The sequence below is a fragment of the Patella vulgata genome, chromosome 1 (genome assembly GCF_932274485.2).
Source record: "Patella vulgata chromosome 1, xgPatVulg1.2, whole genome shotgun sequence".
NCBI classification, from domain to species: Eukaryota; Metazoa; Mollusca; class Gastropoda; family Patellidae; genus Patella; species Patella vulgata.
The window spans coordinates 49,146,836-49,167,728 of NC_065879.2; the positions used below are offsets into that span (position 1 = coordinate 49,146,836).

At 36.3% G+C, this 20,893-nt stretch overlaps 1 protein-coding gene across 5 annotated transcripts; it reads right to left on the reverse strand.

The window, feature by feature from the left end:
• Positions 1-236: 236 nt before the first annotated feature.
• LOC130010819 (protein phosphatase 1L-like) lies at positions 237-19,989 on the reverse strand. Of its 5 annotated transcripts, none has more exons than XM_056098934.1 (4): positions 19,950-19,989; positions 11,587-11,755; positions 8,127-8,257; positions 237-4,530 (listed from the first exon to the last, which is right to left on the reverse strand). In XM_056098934.1, exons 1-4 carry the CDS (start codon positions 19,971-19,973, stop codon positions 4,141-4,143), a joined length of 714 nt encoding a protein of 237 aa, XP_055954909.1. In that variant the 5' UTR covers positions 19,974-19,989; the 3' UTR covers positions 237-4,140. The 5 variants fall into 5 exon arrangements, with proteins under 5 accessions (XP_055954909.1, XP_055954986.1, XP_055954891.1 ...); XM_056099011.1 differs by lacking the exon at positions 19,950-19,989 and adding an exon at positions 19,823-19,846; XM_056098916.1 differs by lacking the exon at positions 19,950-19,989 and adding an exon at positions 19,249-19,727.
• Between the last annotated feature and the right edge of the window lie 904 nt (positions 19,990-20,893).

The following is a 20,893-nucleotide window of genomic DNA, read 5'->3' on the forward strand; positions in this document are numbered from 1 at the left end:
ACATTTATTTACTGCATATGGATGATAACTTTTGTCGTTCACAAGGTTCTACAAAGTGAAACAAGGTAAATAACTCTAGAAATAGGAACATAAATTGTTCAAATTTGATCACCTTCTTCAGGTTTACTAATTTAAATAACGCATATGAATTTCATACAGATCAGATGATAACTTTTGTCGTTAGAACATTCACCGGGTTCTATGAATTAGAAGTAATTAATGGAAATTGTCTGAAATTCGATAGACTTCTTTGTTTTAATAATTCAAATAACAGATTTAAATCACATACAGATCAGATGATAACTTTTATTGTTAGAGCGTTCACAAGATTCTACAAAGTCAAACAAGGGCCATAACTGCATACAGATCGGGTGTTTACTTTTGTAGTTGGTGTGCATTCATAAGGTTCTACAAAATTTTCACATGGGCCACAATACTAGAAGTAGTTAGAGGAACTTGTTAAAATTCTTTGGTTTGCTAATTTAATTTAATAATGTATATAAATAACGGCCATTTTGTCTGGCAGTTTCGATCCCATTTTTACAAATTTCGAACTCAACCATCATTATGGTGTAACAGTGATATATTTGAATGGTTTTTTTTTAAATTGGATAAAGTTGTGACCTCTAGAGGGACCACAAGATAAAAACAATCTGGAGCCATAATCAAGGGAGTTACGGTCCAATATGTGCGAATATCGAAGGAATCAAGACCTTTGGCTTATAAACATACATTTCTAGTTTCGTCAAAATCGAATATAAATTGTGACCTCTTAGAAAAAAAACCTGATTTTTCGTATAATTTGGGGGCATAATCCATGAATTTACGGTCCAATACATGCCAATATCGATATAATCCAAGATCTTTTGGAAATAAAACCTATATTTCAAGTTATGTCAAAATCGGATAAAAATTGTGAAGTGTAGTGTCCACAAACAAATTGTGGACAAACACGGCGACAACATTATGTCCACATGAAAATGGGGGCGTATAAAAACAATTAAATGATAAATGTAGTCTGTAGAGTGTTAACAAGAAATTGTGGACGATGGATGGACATAGGTGGGCAAACGACCACATTTCCAAGTGGGTGTAAGACAACAATACATTTACATAATACATTATAAGTCAAATTAATTCAATAAAGCAGTCACAGATTTAACTTAAAGGAGTATATTGTTCACCTTGTCTGAAAAATTCAGCACAAAAAATTCAGCCATTTCAAACGCCAATATTTCAGCATGGTTACGACTTGTACCTAGTGGCACCTGATGGATGTATGAAAGGGTGTGGGGACTCATAAATTACCTAAACGCGATATTGAATGGGAGCATATGAGCACAAGCATTGAAATTTAAGTCATTTAGAATTACTTTGAATGCACCCAAATCAATACAATTTTGGGGAGATTTCAAATATTTTGACAGCTGAGATAATATAATGTATAAACATAGATTTGCCAGACAAGGAATATACACTACCAAAAGCTTTTTGAAATATCCCTGAAAATTGATTCCTCCTTAAGTCCAGGTAAACAATCCCAGCAAGTTTGAAATCAGAAAAAATAAATAAAAACTATTGACATGTAACTGACAGAGGCAGTAGCGCTGCGAAAAATCGATACATGACAATAAATTTCAATAGGGTTTTCCCTTAAGACTAGTCAAGACAATCCCAGCAAATTGATTTTTTTTCTCGAAAACTATTGTAGAGTGCTTACAAGAATTGTGAAAGGACAACAATGCAAGACCTCAATATAAAGATAGGTTGCCAGGCAATGAAACATACACCCACAGCAGCTAAATCGTCCGGGCAGTCAACAAGTGTTGTCGCATATTTTTACTTCTTTCGGTAATGAAATATTTATAATACACTAAAATCTGATTAAGAGTAACAACTCATGAAGTAATTATCAGAAAACCATTAGAATTTGTTTGGTTTTTATAAAGTTCTGCCCCATGCTAACGTTTAGCCTCTAGAGTGTCCACAAGATTTTTCAAAGTGATCAAGGGCCATAACTCTGGGGATAGACATCAAGATCATCAAATTTGAGTCAATAGTTATGGACTTGCGGTCATTTGGAGGTGTTGGCGGCCAATTTAAACATAAAAGGCCAACATCATTTTTAATGACCTTAATGTGTTCTTTGCCCCAAAAAACCTAGCCAAATACACCATGATCATCAAATTTGAGTTGATAGTTACATAGTTATGATCATTTTAAGACCTTAATGTGTTCTTTGCCCCAAAAAACCTAGCGAAATACACCATGATCATCAAATTTGAGTTGATAGTTACATAGTTATGATCATTTTAAGACGTTTCGGTGGCCATCTTTGACGCCATCTTGAAAAAACACTTTTCCAGGGGTCCTACTTTGACAAACTTTTAGTATGTTATAAAGTACACTAAACCCTACCAGAATCAGTTGAGAAACCTTTGGTAGCAATTTTTGGGGGGTTGAGGGGGTATTTTCCATATTGACCTGACTAAAATGTTATTGGTTAAAAGTTTGGCAGACTTTGTGACACGGCCTGCAGGCTGGAGTTCGGCCATGAAACCATTCAATTGTTTTTTCGCACAACTAGTTTCATGATGTATAGGAATCGTTGTGAAACTAAATAAGAGAGATTTTGATTTGACAGTTTTTACGTACTTTTGAAACAGGTTTCGAAGTGTTTTGGTTCTGTTATGCAAAATCTTTTTCGACTTTCTAAAGTAAATGTACGGTGCTAAGACCACCTACAGATAAGTTTTAAATGTTCCTTTTATTAATAAGAACAGGTTTTGCTTTAGTTTTTATATTCTATGCTGATATTTTATTGCTTTAAATTTTACTAGTGCAAAAACGGACAATTTGATCTTTTGGCCTACGAGGTCACAAAGAATAATGGTGAATTTAGCAAGTTAACATTTTTATTGAAAGGCTGGTTACTTTCTATCATTTTCAGTATGTTTTCGTGATACAAGAATGGCTGCACATTCACTTTCAGTGCAAATGACCTCATTTGACCTTTGACCCCGAATATCTCGAAAACACCCCAACGGCAGACTGATTACCACTTGGCATCGTATTCTTCGCAAAATTTTACTCTAGAAAAGTTGGGTCTCGTTTTGTGCCCATTTGTTGGACACCCCTCCGCACTGAGCCTCCAGACTAATCTTGCATCAACTTAAATACGATTCGACTTACACTCCACATTAAAATATGGTACTGTACTATTCTACTTCAATATAGCGTGGTTCATATCAGTATAAGGCAGGTGTCACCATGGCTACCAATAGCATATATATAGTTGAGTTAAGATATACTGTAATTAAAGATACCTTCCACATACAAACTGGATGATTTGGCGATATATTTAGACTAAAAACATATTCAAACTAATTGGTTTATCAAAAATTTACTTCAAATCCATCTCAAAACATTGTATTCGCGAGGAAATACCCTAAACTATAAAAAAAAATCTATTAAAAGAGGTTATGTTTGTGTCACATGACTTGGCTATTGAGGTACCTAGCAATGGGTGTGAAGCCTGGAGAGAATTCGTTACATATAAAAGATGATGTAGTCTTTAATTCTGTCCATTTATCATAAATATCCAAGCCTAATTAAATACTCAGATTATTCCCTGTCCAAGTCTTTTTCCGTGGTTTTCATCTCGGAAACTGTTGGTGTTCAAGTATCTCACTATTTCCACGTCTTCTCACCATCGAGTTTGTCAACATATACATCAAGTGCTCCCTAACGACAAGAGCTCAGACATCTATGTGTGTAACCAATGACGTCACTTGAGTCAACAGACCTTAACCGTCAGGATGCCGATTAGTGAAACCCTCTCATTTTTGTCCTGTGCATGCTCCATGGGTTTTTCAAGGAATCCTTTTTTTCTAGTAAGATTGGGTGTCTCTACTTTCCATATTACATACCAGAATGCCATACTTTTAGTGGAAATAACCACCCGATAAATACTTTGGTGGGGAAACTATCTTTAAATCATTTGCCAATCAATACTGTGAATAGACAATTCTCAAATTCAGATGTGTAGCCTGTACACATAAATTTCTACTGAGATTCACGTCAACATATCGGATGTATAGATTTCAAAATAAAATAAAAAAAAAACAATCACCCAAATCATCACCAATCATTCATACCAAACGAAGATACTTGTTTTAATTTAAAATTCACCACCATAACGGTGATATTATCAACAGAACCACGATAATATGCCTGCAAAACCAAACTCTTGGCACCAAAATGAGGTTCATTCAACCTCTCTTTGATATATTCTACAGCTTCTTCACTACTAAAACAATCCCATAGTCCATCTGTGGCTAAAATCATAAATTGAGGTTGAAGGTCACTAAGATCAAAAGTTAATATATCTGGTTCAGCTATGACTAGATTTTTATCTTTTAACGGGTAATCCCCTAAAGCTCTTGAGGTAGCTAAAACACCTGCGACTCGCCAGACTCCATTAAAACTTATAAAACCACCAGCTTGACGAATTCTTTTCCTTTCTTTTAACTGAAAAATCAATGAAATTAGACGTAATAATACTCTTCATTATCCCGGTTGGTGCAGAAAAGTAGGATGTTAAGGCCGCGGTTAATTGTTTGTTTCTCATGATCTGTGTTTGTGAAATATACATGCTACATGAGGTAATTATTAATTATTGAGATGGAATTTAAAATTTTTAAGTTTAATGCTGTTTCTATTTCAGCAATGAACTAATGTCGGTTACTTGGTCATTGAAAACCAAACGGTAACTGGCGTTTGCGATTTATTCACATTTGATAAAATTTTTATAGATTAAAATATATGTTGCAAAATAGCTGGGCATCGGAAGACTTGATCATAATACATGTATGTAATAGGTCTATTTATTAGTGATACGCTTCTAAGTTAACCGTTTGTTCCAATCAGGTTGATGATTTGTTCTAACATAAATATTTAAAAGCATACCTTTGGAATTTTGAATACAACATTAGTTAGATCATGTCAGTCCAAAGAATTTATTACACATGTGTTCGTTTCTCTAACCAAGAAGGAAGATAGTACCAATAACCTGTATGTTAATTGTCTTCAACTTCGACCCCATCGGCAAATGGCATCATGATAAATACTTTTTATAATTTTGTCTATCTTCATCAAAGTATTCACATTTATTAGTATCTTTGTGTCCTTTTGAGACTGTGTTTATAGAGTGTCCTGGTTAATAAAATACCGTGATGTAGTCACAATTAGTCGGTAGGCTTACCTCATGATCGAGACTATCTCATGGCACCAGGTTTGGAACCATTGGTCACAGAGTGCTAGTCACGTAAATAAAATATTTTAGCACTAATTTAAAGACATTTATATCTTTCCATGAATGTTATTACTTGACAAGTGCCTTATGAAGTATGTATGTCGTCTTTGGTGAAAGAAAATGCTGCAGAATTACAGATATGATACAGCTTTTTTAACTTCCGGTTTCGTGTATGGACTTCGTATATTTTTTCAGGTTCTAGCCTACTAGACTTTACTAATCACCTACAGTGTCATGTTTATCGATAAATAGTCGATTTTAATGTGTCAATTCATTGTTAATATTTGAAGGCAAACAAATATAGTTTTACAAATTTTACAGGATGAATTTGTGACCTCCCTAAATTTGACCAAATAATTATGGAACTGCGTAATTATAAGGGATGAAAACGGACATGCGAGCGAGTCATGAGAAACAAACAATTAAATAACTGCGGCCTAAAGCCTATTTCAATATACTTGATTTAGTCACAAAATGACAATTTGCCCTGTTGGTGCAGAAAAGTAGGACGTTAAACCATATTTCATTTTATTTGAATTGTCAAAAAATGACAATTTGTGCAAACTGGTCCAGAAGTAGTTTTCCCCATTCTTTGTCACTAGGTAGACTGGTTGATTGTGATTGTGGACTTACACTAGGGCTGTATTTACAGAAAGACATGATCAAGTGATTTATTCTGGTTTGAAAATATTTCATAACCACAATTTGATTTTTTCTTCATCAACTCAAAACTTGATTGACTTGTCCAGTATAAGGGAAATGTTGCCTGGACAGTGGCACTACCATCCTCTCTTTATTTTGAATTCCAACTGTCAAGGTATAAATTTACATGCATGTCAACAAGAGATCTCCTGGTTATCGAGCTAACACTTTATACACTGAGTCACCATTGCTCCCTATTTTGGTATGTGGTATACAGCTAATCCCTGTTTCACAAAGTCGATAACACAGAAACTTTCATTTTGAGACACATTATACATGTATATTACAGGGAATGGTAATTTTACCATTGATTTCGCCTCGTTACCACTTGAAACTACGCTTTTAGTTTAAAGATATACTCAGGCAAATTAAAAACTTGACACTGATGAATTTCAACAAATTTTTTTTCTGGTAAGTCAAATAAATTTTAAAGTGTTTCTAACGATAGTAAGTAGTAAGAAGCCTTTAATTTCATAAAATTGTAAAGTCACGTGGATCACGTGACTTTTGAGCATATAAAGATGAAAAACCTGAAAAACACGTGCAAACACAAACTCGTGAGGTCAATCGATGCAAGCTTGCTTAAACTGAACACCACACGTAACTTGAACTTGAAAAACAAATTAAAATTGTTATTTTCATCTTTGTTAGAAAATGCCGCACCTTTCAAATGTAGAATGACTACGTGCTATAGGTAGGCTCTATGCTGGTCAGTCTGTGGTCACTGTTGCAAGAGCCTTTAATTGTTCACGCCAGACAATAATTAATCTTAGAATGAGAGTTTGAATACACTATTTTGCCTATAACGTTTTTTAGGACTTCGAATTCTGTCTGATGGTTTGGATTATTCGTACTTGGTTTTATTTTATTTTTATCACACTGGAACTATTGCCGACCGTCCAAGGGCGGGAGCGCCAGGAAGATCAAGCAATACGATTACGTCATCTTAGAAACAGATTTGTCACTGCAACCTCCACAAGTAGAGAGATGTTTGGTGGAAGGGTAACTGCACAAACTGTTCGAAATCGCTTGCAGACTGCTGGTCTTCGAGCTCGGAGGCCCTATAATGGACCAATATTGACACCTCTTCATCGCCGTAACCGACTTGTGTGGGCCACAAGACACATAAGATTTACTCAAAGACAGTGGAATTCGGTTGTCTTTAGTGACGAATCTCGATTCACTTTGAGATTTGCCGATGGCAGGGTCCGAGTGTACCGCAGACGACGTGAACGTCAGCAAGTGAATCCACCACTGACGTTGCAGGACCTTCAACATGCTCTTGCTAAGCAGTGGTAACATCTTCCTCGGGTAGTGTTTACTAATGTTCTGAGATCTATGAGAAGACGTTGTGTGGCAGTACGAGACGCTAGAGGAGGCCACAACCGTTACTAAACACTTTATTCCGATTGTTCTCCAAGTCTGTGAATTTCATTTAGGGGGGTACTGCGACATCACAAACGTTATCAATGTCAAGGACTTTCGGCGAGACGTATTCTTGCTTTCTGTTGATGTCAAGGTCGTCAGTGCACAACATAACACTAAAATAGTTGCCTTAAACCAAATATTAAAAATCTAGTCTCAAAAATCCCGAGTGTCAAGTTTTTAATTTGGCTGAGTATACATTATGTAAGATTTAGATAAAGAGCTGACCATTCTTGCTATAACAGCTCAAAAATAGATAATCTAAAATAAAAATATTGAAAATTACTTCATTCTGAGCCAAGTTATCACTGTTTTTAGTTTTGACAAGATGTGTACATTGTGGTAACCAGGGCACTGGTATATTCGAGACTAAGCTGCACTTCCTCATTTTTAAATTAAATTTTTTTAAATGGTGAACTATTCTAATCTAGTTACAATCTCAAGTATCCAATGCCATCGAGAGTTGATCTCTTGCATAATGTATATTTAATGTGACAGTGAATTAACAACATTTTTGTAACAACATTTATAAGGATAATTGGTGGAGTTTAGATTTGTGCAACAATTCACTTTAAAATGTTGAAATTTCCAAAACAATCTGTAATGGAGCTCAAAACAGGATTACTATGTTTAGAATAACCTCTTCACTATAGAACATAATGTAGTTTCTCCATTATATTTATACCTGCTGTGGTTTATGATCAAAAGATAATGGTAACATTTTTCCTTCTTTATCACAGATAACTCCACGGGAATCTCCAACATTGGCCACTGTTAAGATTCCATTTTTTATTAAGGCAACTAGTGCTGTCGTGCCTGAAACATACAAATATTAAGTCAGACTGAAATTCAAAACTAAATGTCTAGTGACGAGTAATCAGATATTCACAGGACTGAAGCTGTCGGTCACCACAGGCGCAATTTGCGATAAAAAAAAGAAAGTGGCAATTAAAATTTGATTTTGACGATAATGTTTTGGAGTACCTGCGATTCTTTTTGAGATGTGGCGGAAAAAATCTTAAAATTCTAATCGTATCCTAGATTGAACAGTTCGTTGAATGTCAATCACAACCATGTGGCAGCATACTATAAACAAATCAACTGGCTGATAACCCAAACTGTGTCATTGAGTAATACTAATCAATTGTCTTGGATTAATGATTATAATTGATTGATAATTGCCAATGATATATATAAAGGCTATCTCAAGTCATTATGTAATCCTAATAATTAAAGATACATTATAGGAGATTCGATAACAAGTTGGCAGTTCTCACTATAATAGTTAAGAACTAGATAATGTAAAGTCAATTTGCTGAAAATTTCATTCAAATTGATCCACTATGAACTGAGAACTAAGTGACTAAAATTTCTGCCTAGAGCCTCGATCATCATTACTAAAGTCAGTACGATAAACAGCATAGTCGGGATTATCCATTTAATCGTTAAATCGTGAAGGAAAGTTATGCAGTAAATCGGCTCATAATCCACTAATGATCGTAGGCTAGCGATGCTATCTAGAGTTGATTATGGTCTGGATAGGTTAATTAATGCCTAATTAATAATTTAGATAACATTTCAGGCCTAAGGAAAGACCTGCAATAGACAGATTTAGCTCTTGCATAATGTATGTTTAATCCATGAGGTGATTATTTGATGATTTGTTTCATCTTAAAACAATAAATGGAAATAAACAAAATGGCCGACAATTCTTCTCGAAGACGTGTAAATACTGAAAATATATTGTTTAATACGGTGTGCTAAAAGATTCAAATCACCAAAAATGAAATCTGATCGTAGTAAATCATCTCATAACTGGGCTAATGTATTGATTGTATGAACTGATAATTCTTTTATAGTAGGTCTACCTGGGAAATAAAATTATCAAACATTTTTGGCAGATAAAATATTCCAGTTGGCAGAACAAAAGTCATGCAAATACCTAATTTACTTTATTTTTCATATTTTTATACACCAACATTTTCATGTGCACGTATATTGTCGTTCCCTTTGTCCGTCCGTCCACAATTTGTTTGTGGACACCCTACAGGTCACAATTTTTATTTGATTTTGACGAAACTTTAAATATAGGTCTATCTTCCAAAGATTTTGGTTCCGTTATTGGCATATATTGCACCATAACTTCATGTATTATGGCCCCTGGTTGTACGAAAAATCAAGTTTTTTGCTTGTGGACACTCTAAGAGGTCACAATTTTCATATGATTTTGAAGAAACTTGAAACCCAATAGTCTTGGTTCCTTTCGATAATTGTGCATATCGGATCATAACTTTATGAATTATGGCCCTTGATTGTACCGGTACAAAAAATCGCGTTTTTAGCTTGTGGTCCTAATAGAGGTCACAATTATTATCCGATTTAAAAAAAACGTTTGAATATATCACCATTAAACTGTAATGACACTTGAGTTCGAATTTCGTGAAAATCAGACCCAAACTGCCGGACAAAATGGTCGCCCCTCATACGCAAGTGTAAAAATTTTGGTATATCTAGGATCTGAACCCTCTTGAGGTCATAATTTTGATCCAATTTTGATGAAACTTGAAATACATGTTTATAACCCAAAGATCTGGGTTCCTTTCAAACTTCGCGCATATCGGATCATAACTTCCTGAATTATGGCCCTTGATTGTACGAAAAATCATGTTTTTAGCTTGTGGTCACTCTAGAGGTAACAATTTTTATCTGATTTGAAAAAAATCTTTGAATATATAACCATTACACCCTAATGATGGCCGAGTTCGAATTTTGTGAAAATCAGACTAAAACTGCTGGAGAAAATGGCCTCCTCTCGTATGCAAATAGTGTAAATATATAGTATAATAAGGTTGTGGACCCTCTAGATGTCACAATTTTGATGAAACTTGAAATATATCTTTATAACCCAAAGATCTTGGTTCCTGTTGATATTCACACATATTGGATCGTAACTTCCTGAATTATGACCCTTGATTGCACGAAAAATAGCTTCTTGTTTTAGCTTGTTCTCTATCCATCTCTTGCAAAATGTAGGCGTATCCTGCCTGGCAGCCGCTGGTTACTTTCTAGTGTGGTTGTGGTCCTGTGGACCAAGAACATTTTTTCATTGACACTAATGTTTCTGACTATTCATTAGTGATGATTCACCGGACACAATGATATTGGCTACAATTACTGTTTATTGCAGAGAAACATTTTAATTTTTAAAAAAATAGTTTATTTACAAAACATATATTTATGTTATTTATATAATGTCCCATCACATTCCATATTAAATCCTTTATTAATTACTGTTCGAAGTTACGACCAGTTGATCAATTTGAAAAATCTTGTGCATGCTCTAGAGGCTAAAGTTATTATTTAATTTACTTTAAATTTATACACAGGGCAATGAGACGAAGAATCCCATTGAGTTGTCACCTTGATCAATTTGAAAAATCTTGTTAAAGCCATCATAGGTTAAGAAATCATCCAACTGGAGATTAATATGTAGTGATGAAGAAGCTGATACATGTAATTACTTTTAGAGTTGTTGTCCTTGATTATTTTTAAAATGTCCACCTTGTTATAACTATCAGTATTTAACTTGTCAATAACAATTATAGAGATACTTACTTCCACAGTACAGTTAAGGTCAGTGAAAACAGAATGAGTAATTTGATACAATGTTTTGATTGAATGATTGCGGTTAATGTCTATAAACATGAAGTTTTACACAACTGATTATTATTGAGAATTGCTATTGAAGGGATAAAATTGTAAAACTGTAAAAAGGATTTATTGTTCTTTTGCTTGTATATAGACTTGTAAATACAGAAAACACTTTGGATAGTGTTAAGATGGGTAAGAAAGAACTACAAGCTTCATAGCTTCATAAGATTATCATTTATCATTATGGATTTTCTTGTAAGGATACTATCAGAAAATCTTGTGGACACTATAAGGGCTAGAGTTCATGGATTGCTAACTCATGATCACTGCATGATGTGCTGTTCTATCAACTTTTCTGAGAAAAAAAAAAACCTGACATCTTCTAGACTGGTGCAGATGCTGTAAGCTTATAAAGTAAAAGTTTTATATTACACATACATAACTTAGATTGTCCAAAAACTATGAGAGCCATTTACATAAAATAAAATATTCACCTGAAATTTCCAGGTTAGCTTTAGCTAATTGTAATAATTCTTTATCCACCTCAAGCATTTCCTCTGTAATCATACCAGATATATCTTCTGTTTCTTCCCCTAATGCTATTTTTAATAATCGCACCATTAAACATTTAAACAATGTCTTCTCTGTAAAATCAGCTGCAAACTGAAATAGAAATTCACTTAAATAAGAATAGGGGTGGGCAAATGACATCAACATTTATCGATTTCCCACATGACAAGTGTTTTCTAAGGCCATTTTGGCTGCAGAATCTGAATCCGATTAGATTTTTGATATGTGACGTCATTTTAGATTGGTTCAGTGGCCATTTTCAAAATGGCCGCCAAAAATGGAACTTTTTCATCGTAAAAGTATATTCTTATTAGGGGTGGGCAAATGGAGGTCCATTTTAGGTGACGAGTGTTTTCTAAGGCCATTTCGGCTGCTGAATCCGAATCCGATTAGATTTTTGATATGTGACGTCATTTTAGGTTTTCTAAGGCCATTTTGGCTGCAGAATCTGAATCCGATTAGATTTTTGATATGTGACGTCATTTTAGATTGGTTCAGTGGCCATTTTCAAAATGGCCGCCAAAAATGGAACTTTTTCATCGTAAAAGTATATTCTTATTAGGGGTGGGCAAATGGAGGTCCATTTTAGGTGACGAGTGTTTTCTAAGGCCATTTCGGCTGCTGAATCCGAATCCGATTAGATTTTTGATATGTGACGTCATTTTAGGTTGGTTCAGTGGCCATTTTCAAAATGGCCGCCAAAAATGGAACTTTTTCATCGTAAAAGTAAGGAAATATTGAAACTAGTCCTCTAATATGTTCAAATGTATGTTTTTAAAGGTCGGGGATACCAAATAAGACGAACTTAGATACAAAGGAATAATGGTTATACAGCAATCATGCTTTTTGTCCTTTGTTTTCAGAAAAATCTGCATTTTTGTTCAGATAATTGTGCATAATTTGTTCATATCTGTGATGTCGGGTTATTCCATTTCAGATTTCTTTGTACTGATACTGAACTGGGATCTTCCCAGACCATAAATAGTTCAATGAAAGTTTTATACTCTCTCCTGGTAGAATCTGTGTTGTTCTCAGGTGCGAGAGTCGCCGTTTCGTAAGTACTTCTGGTGAAGTATATCGACAAAGCCGTGCTGAATAGTATCCTCTTGTTCTTTGGAGCAATGTGGATGGATTGAAGGACATCTGCCCCGTATTTTCCTATGTCTCTAATGCAGTGAGATCTTTCTGGAGAAGATCGAAGACTGTCTGGTTTCCCACTACCAGAGACTGTCATCAACAATAAGCTTGAAATGGGATGACTTTATGGATTCTGGTAGATCGTTGATGAAGGCTATGGACCAATACAAGCACAGTGCACCGTGGAACTCTGGTGTAACCTGAGCCATGTCAGATATTGCTCAGCCGAGTAGGACTTGTTGGTGTCTTTTTTGTCACTTTAGTGAGTTGCCTCTTACTCCGTAATGTTCACGCTTATGAAGGAGCTTTTCATGGGGCACTTGTCAAACGCTTTGGCGAGGCCAGGAGTATGATGTGCAATTGTTTTCCCTTGGCTACGGGTGAGCCTATTTCCTGTATGGTAGAGATCAGTTGTGTCTTATAGGAGCGACACTTCCTGAAACCATACTGACTATCACACAAGATGCTGCTCTTGTCGAAGTGCTGCATTATACTGTTATGCAATATATGCTCCAGTATCTTGCAGGTGATGTGGGCAAGTGACACCGGCGTTTAGTTCCATGGCTGATGTATGTCTCCCTTCTTGAATATTGGCTTCTGTCCAATCCTTGGGGACTATGCCCGAGTCGAGTGACATCTGGAAGAGTTGTGTATGGGCAGGTGAAAATTTGGTGACTACAGCTTTGATGATGAAGGAGGGGACTGTGTTTGGTCCAGTTGCATAATGGAGCTTCAAATTCATCAGAAGTTTCAAATGTATGTACACCTTTCCAATCAAGTTTGATGGATGCCATGGTGGGAACACTGCAGTGAAAGCTGATTCAAACTGTGGATTCAGTATGTTGGCTTTTTACTGGGTGTCACTCTTGTTTTTGAGTGGTGCTACTCAAGTGGCTTCTTGGCCTTTACTTCTTGGAGTCTTCCTTATAGTCACTGCTGATCGTGGTTTCAAGGTAATTATGTAGCTTCTTGTAAAGGTCCTTGTCTTGATTCTTCTTAGTAAGGCGGGCCTTCTTGTAAGCCCTCTGTTACCGTCTGATGGCTCTATTAATATCTGTGTTTATCCAGAGATTTGTGTATTGAGAAGTCGTCATCTTGGAGGGGACTCTTTTGGCGATGGTCTGCCCTTTGGGGTTCTCCCATGTTATATCAACGTTTTCCGTGACTATAACTGAAACGGTAAGGTCAGTGAGATCCTCTTTGATTCTTTGTATGTCTGCTCGTTTCCAGAGGTATAGCTTTCTGCGAATGGGTTTTAGTCACTTAATTAGCCGTAGAGTACATGTCTAGAAGGACTATGTCATGGTCAGTGTTGCCATAAGATGGAATAGGTTGGTTGATGTCCAGGGTGTTGCCTTCCCCTGTTGGGAAGTTGGCAAGCTGTTCTAAGTTGCTATGGTATCTGAGATAGAATAACCCGACATCACAGATATGAACAAATTATCGGCGTTATTCTGCAAAAATGCAGATTTTTCTGAAAACAAATTACAAAAAGTACCATTGTAGTATAACCATTATTCCTTTGTATCTAAGTTCGTCTCATTCTGTATCCCCGACCTATAAAAACATACATTAGCACATATTAGACGACTAGTTTCAATATTTCCTTACAATAATGACGAAAAAAGTCCATTTTTGCCGGCCATTTGGAAATGGCCACTGAACCAACCTTAAATTACGTCACATATCAAAAATCTAATCAGATTCGGATTCAGCAGCCGAAATGGCCTTAGAAAACACTCGTCACCTAAAACGGACCTCCATTTGCCCACCCCTAATAAGAATATATTTGAATATACAGTGCAGCACTTTTATTTGCCCAACAAAACCAGTGGCTTCCAGGCAGGATACGCCCACATTTTCGAGAGATGGATCGAAAACAAGCTAAAAAGAAAGTGATTTTTCATACAATCAAGGGCCATAATTCAGGAAATTACAATTCGATATGCGCCAATATCGAAAGGAACCAAGATCTTTGTGTTATAAACTTACATTTCAAGTTTCAACAAAATCGGATAAAAATTGTGACCTCTATAGGGTCCACAACCTTGATATACCATATTTTTAAGCTATTTGAGAACGAACGGCTGCCATTTTGTCTGTCAATTTTAGGCCGATTTTCACGAAATTTGAACTCAGCCATCCTTAGGGTGTAACGGTGATATGATAATACGTTTTTTTAAATTGGATAAAAATTATGACCTCTATAGGGTCCACAAGCTAAAACGCTATTTTTCGTACAATCAGGGGCCATAATTCAGGAAGTTACGGTCCGATATGCGTGAATATCGAAAGGAACCTCTATAGTGTCCAAAAGCTAAAAACTTGATTTTTCATACAAACAGGGGCCATAATCCATGAAGTTTCGATCCGATACATGCCAATATCGAAAGGAACCGAGATCTTTTGGAGATAAACCTATATTTCAAGTTTTGTCAAAATCGGATAAGAATTGTGACCTGTAGAGTGTCCACAAACAAATTGTGGAAGGACGGACGTCGGGATGGACAGGGGCGACGACAATATACGTTCACATGAAAATGTGGGCGTATAAAAATCCTTTGATAACTAATTGATCATTCTTTCCCATGTTCATCAAAAATACCAGCACTCGATATTTTCATTGTTTAAAAAATAAATAGTCCCACAATGAATGCTCTTATCATTGTATAGGCAGTAAAATATCCATGTACAGAAAATTTTGGCAGTTGGCTCACACTTCTTTTCAGATAATGGCAAATAATCATCCTGCTTTCAGCAAAGTGAAAGATAGAGAATCTTCCATTTTATGTACATTGAAATGGCATAAATGTGAGGTTTAGCTTTTGGTCAGTAAATAATGAAAATGGATGGTAAAATAACCCTTACCGTCCAGATATCAAATATCCAACTAGAGAATCAGTTTCTTCCACATTCAAACGTATGTGAATTTTACAACATAAAAGATATTTTCTGGGTATAAATCACGGTAGCACGACATGTCGGTCCAGGGACCTTGTATACTCAATGCAAACAACATTTGGGACTTGGTTTGATGACGGCTTGGACTTACTTTTCGGACTCGGTCCAGCGACGTTTCGGATTCGATGAATAAATAGAAGACTGTTGAAAATTTGTGTGTATAGGATTGGGTTTTTTTCGTTTTAGGTGAGGCTGCTGACAGCTTATTAAAGATACATTATGTAAGATTTAGATAAAGAACTAGCCATTCTTGCTATAATAGTTCGAAAGTAGATGATGTAAAATGAATAATTTGAAAATTTCATTCAAATTACTCTATTGCAAGCGAAGATATTAGCCTTTGAAGGTTTGACAGACGTGTGCAATAATTTCAACCACCGTACTGGTTGATCGAAGCTAAGCCTCGGTCTTCCATATTTGATTAAATCAAAGTATCGCTGAACCATTCTAATCTATTTAATATTGGAGAAATCTGATGCCATCGAGAGTTGATTAAGGCCTGGATCAGTTAATTAATGCCTAATTAATATTTTAGAAAACATTTCAGGCCTAAAGAAAGACCTGCAATAGGCAGATTTAGCTCTTGCATAATGCATGTTTAAGAATAATAAAAAAATATATGTTAGTTGTCTTTTATTTATTGCAATAATCGCTAGTAAAAGATTGAAAACAAAAACAAACAACCCAACATTGCTAGTTGTCTTTTTTAAAATTTATTCGGCGACAATTGAACTTGATGCTAACTCACTGAAACTGTTAAACTGAAGTCTTTTGTTTTATTTAATTGATAGGGCCAATCGGAACCATACAATAAGAATGAGATAAGTGCCACAAAACTATTGAGAAGGGTTGATGTATGGCCCATCAGCGCAGTGATATACTACTTCGTCTTACAAAAAAACAAAGATGGCACCCAGAAATGACTTGTCTGAAAATTCAGGACACTCACATATTAACCACAATTTTGGTCCTATTACTGAAATAGCTGAAAAAAAAACCTTATATAATTAATTATTTTATAAAATAAATGACCGTGTGTTACTATAAACAGAATTGACATTTGACTTGTGTTTTAACCTTTCATTTAAACTTATCCTGAGTCAGAAAAGTCACCTATCCGAGTATGAAGCGTCACCTACATGTACCCGAGTCTGAAACACCATGTAATCTAAATCTCTGTGTCTACAGTGTAGGCTACTATATGTAAATTTGTAAACCCAGTTGAAATACATATCAAGATAACTCTTAGTCTTACATATAATGTATACTCAGCCAAATTAAAAACTTGACACTCAGGATTTTTGGGACTAGATTTTTAATATTTGGTTTAAGGCAACTATTTTAGTGTTATGTTGTGCACAGACGACCTTGACATCAACAGAAAGCAAGAATACGTCTCGCCGAAAGTCCTTGACATTGATAACGTTCGTGATGTCACAGTACCCCCTAAAATGAAATTCACAGACTTGGAGAACAATCGGAATAAAGTGTTTAGTAACGGTTGTGGCCTCCTCTAGCGTCTCGTACTGCCACACAACGTCTTCTCATGGATCTCAGAACATTAGTAAACACTACCCGAGGAAGGCGTCGCCACTGCTCAGCAAGAGCATGTTGAAGGTCCTGCAACTTCAATGGTGGATTCACTTGCTGACGAACACGTCGACCCAGTTCGTCCCAGATGTGTTCAATAGGATTAAGGTCGGGACTAAGCGACGGCCAATCCAGGACTTGGACACCTGCATTTCTTGAAAAATTCTGGGTAACAATTGCTGTATGGGGTCGAGCATTGTCTTGTTGAAACGTTAGTCCAGCCCATGTCTCTGCATAAACGGAAGATGAACAGGTTGCAAAATCTGATCCCTGTAATGGACAGCATTTAAGTTCCCTTGGACAACAACAAGAGGAGAACGTCCATGTGCACAAAAAGAACCCCAAACCATGACGCTGCCGCCACCAAATCGGTCAACTTCTCTGACGCATACTTGAGCGTAACGTTCACCTCGTTTGCGGTACACTCCGACCCTGCCATCGGCAAATCTCAAAGTGAATCGAGATTCGTCACTAAAGACAACCGAATTCCACTGTCTTTGAGTAAATCTTATGTGTCTTGTGGCCCACACAAGTCGGTTACGGCGATGAAGAGGTGTCAATATTGGTCCATTATAGGGCCTCCGAGCTCGAAGACCAGCAGCCTGCAAGCGATTTCGAACAGTTTGTGCAGTTACCCTTCCACCAAACATCTCTCTACTTGTGGAGGTTGCAGTGACAAATCTGTTTCTAAGATGACGTAATCGTATTGCTTGATCTTCCTGGAGTGACTGGGCGGTCGGCAATAGTTCCAGTTTGAAGCACTCTCATTCTAAGATTAATTATTGTCTAGCGTGAACAATTAAAGGCTCTTGCAACAGTGACCACAGACTGACCAGCATAGAGCCTACCTATAGCACGTAGACGTTCTACATTTGAAAGGTGCTGCATTTTCTAACAAAGATGAAAATAACAATTTTAATTTGTTTTTCCAGTTCAAGTTACGTGTGCGTGTTCAGTTTAAGCAAACTTGCATCGATTGACCTCGCGAGTTTGTGTTTGCACGTGTTTTTCATCTTTATATGCTCAAAAGTCACGTGATCCACATGAATTTACAATTTTATGAAATTAAAGGCTTCTTACTACTTACTATCGTTAGAAACACTTTAAAATTTATTTGACTTACCAGAAAAAAAAATTTGTTGAAATTCATCAGTGTCAAGTTTTTAATTTGCCTGAGTATATCTTTAAACTAAAACAAAAGCGTAGTTTCAAGTGATAACGAGGCGAAATCAATGGTAAAAATGGTAAAAAAAAATTGTTGAAATTCATCAGTGTCAAGTTTTTAATTTGGCTGAGTATATATCAAAGTAGCTAAGTCTCTAACTCAATATCATGCAAAGTCATACACGTTGAAAATACGAATTATTTGTCAATTCAAATCAACATTGATGTTGTGATCTTACCAGGAAAAGACAGGTTTCTGATATCCAATATTTAAGACAAAATAAACATTTTACCATTGGTACACGAATCTAGTACCATAGTGCGTTTTAGCGTCATTTGCAACAAGTGACCAGAAAGAACGAGGCTAGACATATTCAACTGGAGAACCTGCTCAATAGACTGGAATAACCAGACGCTAGAAATTGCTATAGGGTTGAGACACAGGCCGGATTTCGCTCGACATAACTGATTTGAATTAAGGGTCAAAACGGAAACAATTGAATGTAAATCAGTTTATGTACAATCAGATTACATTTTTATATGCGTTGCGACCCATTTTGGGTCAATTTCTAGGTCCCAAATATTAGCGATTTAGCTCCTTTAAACCTTCTCAAATTATGTTGAGACAGAAACGGTTTAGTTTTAACATGTAGAGTACTACTAGTAACTAAATATGTGTCCATCTGTGACCATCTTACTCTAATCATCTTAAATTAATCCAAAACAAAAATTACCTCTCCCCCATGTCCATCAAAAATACCATAAATAGAAGTATTGGTATGTTCAAAATCATTGACTACGTTAAAACGATCCTCCATATGCGGTCGCCTGCCCTGAATCGCATAAATTGCAACATTCTCTCTACGAAGTTGCCAGGATGCCTTTGTCTTGTCATCAGGCGATTCTCCATCAATGTTAGCAACGTTTTTTTGTCCTCGCCATTTGAGTTGTAATTTTACTTTTGCTTTTTGAACAACCTGCCAAATCGGCTTGACGTGTGTCAACGAATTGTAAAGGACCAGCAGAACTATGCAAACAATAAAAGCCTCTGGGCTCAAAATATAGAGACGGAAAAAACGACTGGTAGCAGCCACCAATGTCATGTTAATTTGTAAATAAATACAACTAAGAAATAAATGGTTTTGTGCTTATAACATATTACACCTGATAGCCAGCCATGATATGTTTTCTGATAAGCGCCACCTGGATTCCAGGGGAATGTAACTCTAATAGTAAGTGCAGGGGGACTGCACCACACAAAAACAAATACACAGACAGGACATCATACTCAGGAAAACACAAACATACAGACAATTAAAAAAAGTGAATGGATCCGTGGGATAGCCGTAAGCGTCCACTGCGCTGTACAGTCCCGGGTCTGTAGTGACACAGACTTCACTCAATCAAATTTGAAAACAATTAGGATTAGGAATACTTGTGTAATGCGAGCATGGGTCATGATCTGCAATCTGCGCTGTCGTCCTGCGCAGATTGCAATCTGCGCTGTCGTCCTGCGCAGATTGCAATCTGCGCTTATGAAGCATGTCCTTTCCCTAGTGACTTTGTAGTGAAATATTTTCAAAATCACTACATAATTAGCGTGTGTTCTTTGAAAATAAGATTTTTAATTCTAGTCAGAGTTTGACCGATTAAATCAACCAATCAGAGCTGTGGTCATGCAGACACGTAAATGGACACAGATCACTAAAGATTTCCCCATTGACTCCAATGTTAATTCTCGTATCTTAGACCGGCTCTAACTTTTTCCCAAATTTTCGTTGGGTAGAACGCTTTCTACCACAGATGGAGCAACATGTGGCAACCACTTGCCCAAAAGCACGTATGAGGTTCTTCATGAAAAACTTGAGATACACAAGCTGGAAGTAGAGACAAGTAAACATGCAATTTCAGGCCCTACATTTCAACGTAACCAACCTCTCAACTCTTGTATACTTCCGCATCAAAATTATGAATATTCACCAAAACCTGGCAGAAAATGTATTTTCAAACCCTTTTCCTCAATTCTACACCAAAAAGTCAACAAAAATCGCCATGCAAAAGGGGGAAAAAGGAAAAGGGAGAGAAAGACTAAAAATAGCTTTGGCCCTAGCTTTGGCCCTTGTTTCGTGGGTGACGGCGTAGGAATATTTGGTGATCTGTGTCCTATATAGGGGTGAAACTTCAGGTATCACCAAAAGGCCTTTTTTATTTCCTTCCCATGTGTTCTGGCAACATGCCAGTGAAAGAAAATCAAAATCAAAAATAACTGTAAAAATGATGGCCCTTTAAGTACACATGCTGCTTTATGTACACTGGTGCATCTCAGATCCATAGGCCTTTTGTGCTAAAATTTAAAAATCTTTCTTATTAAAGGCAGTA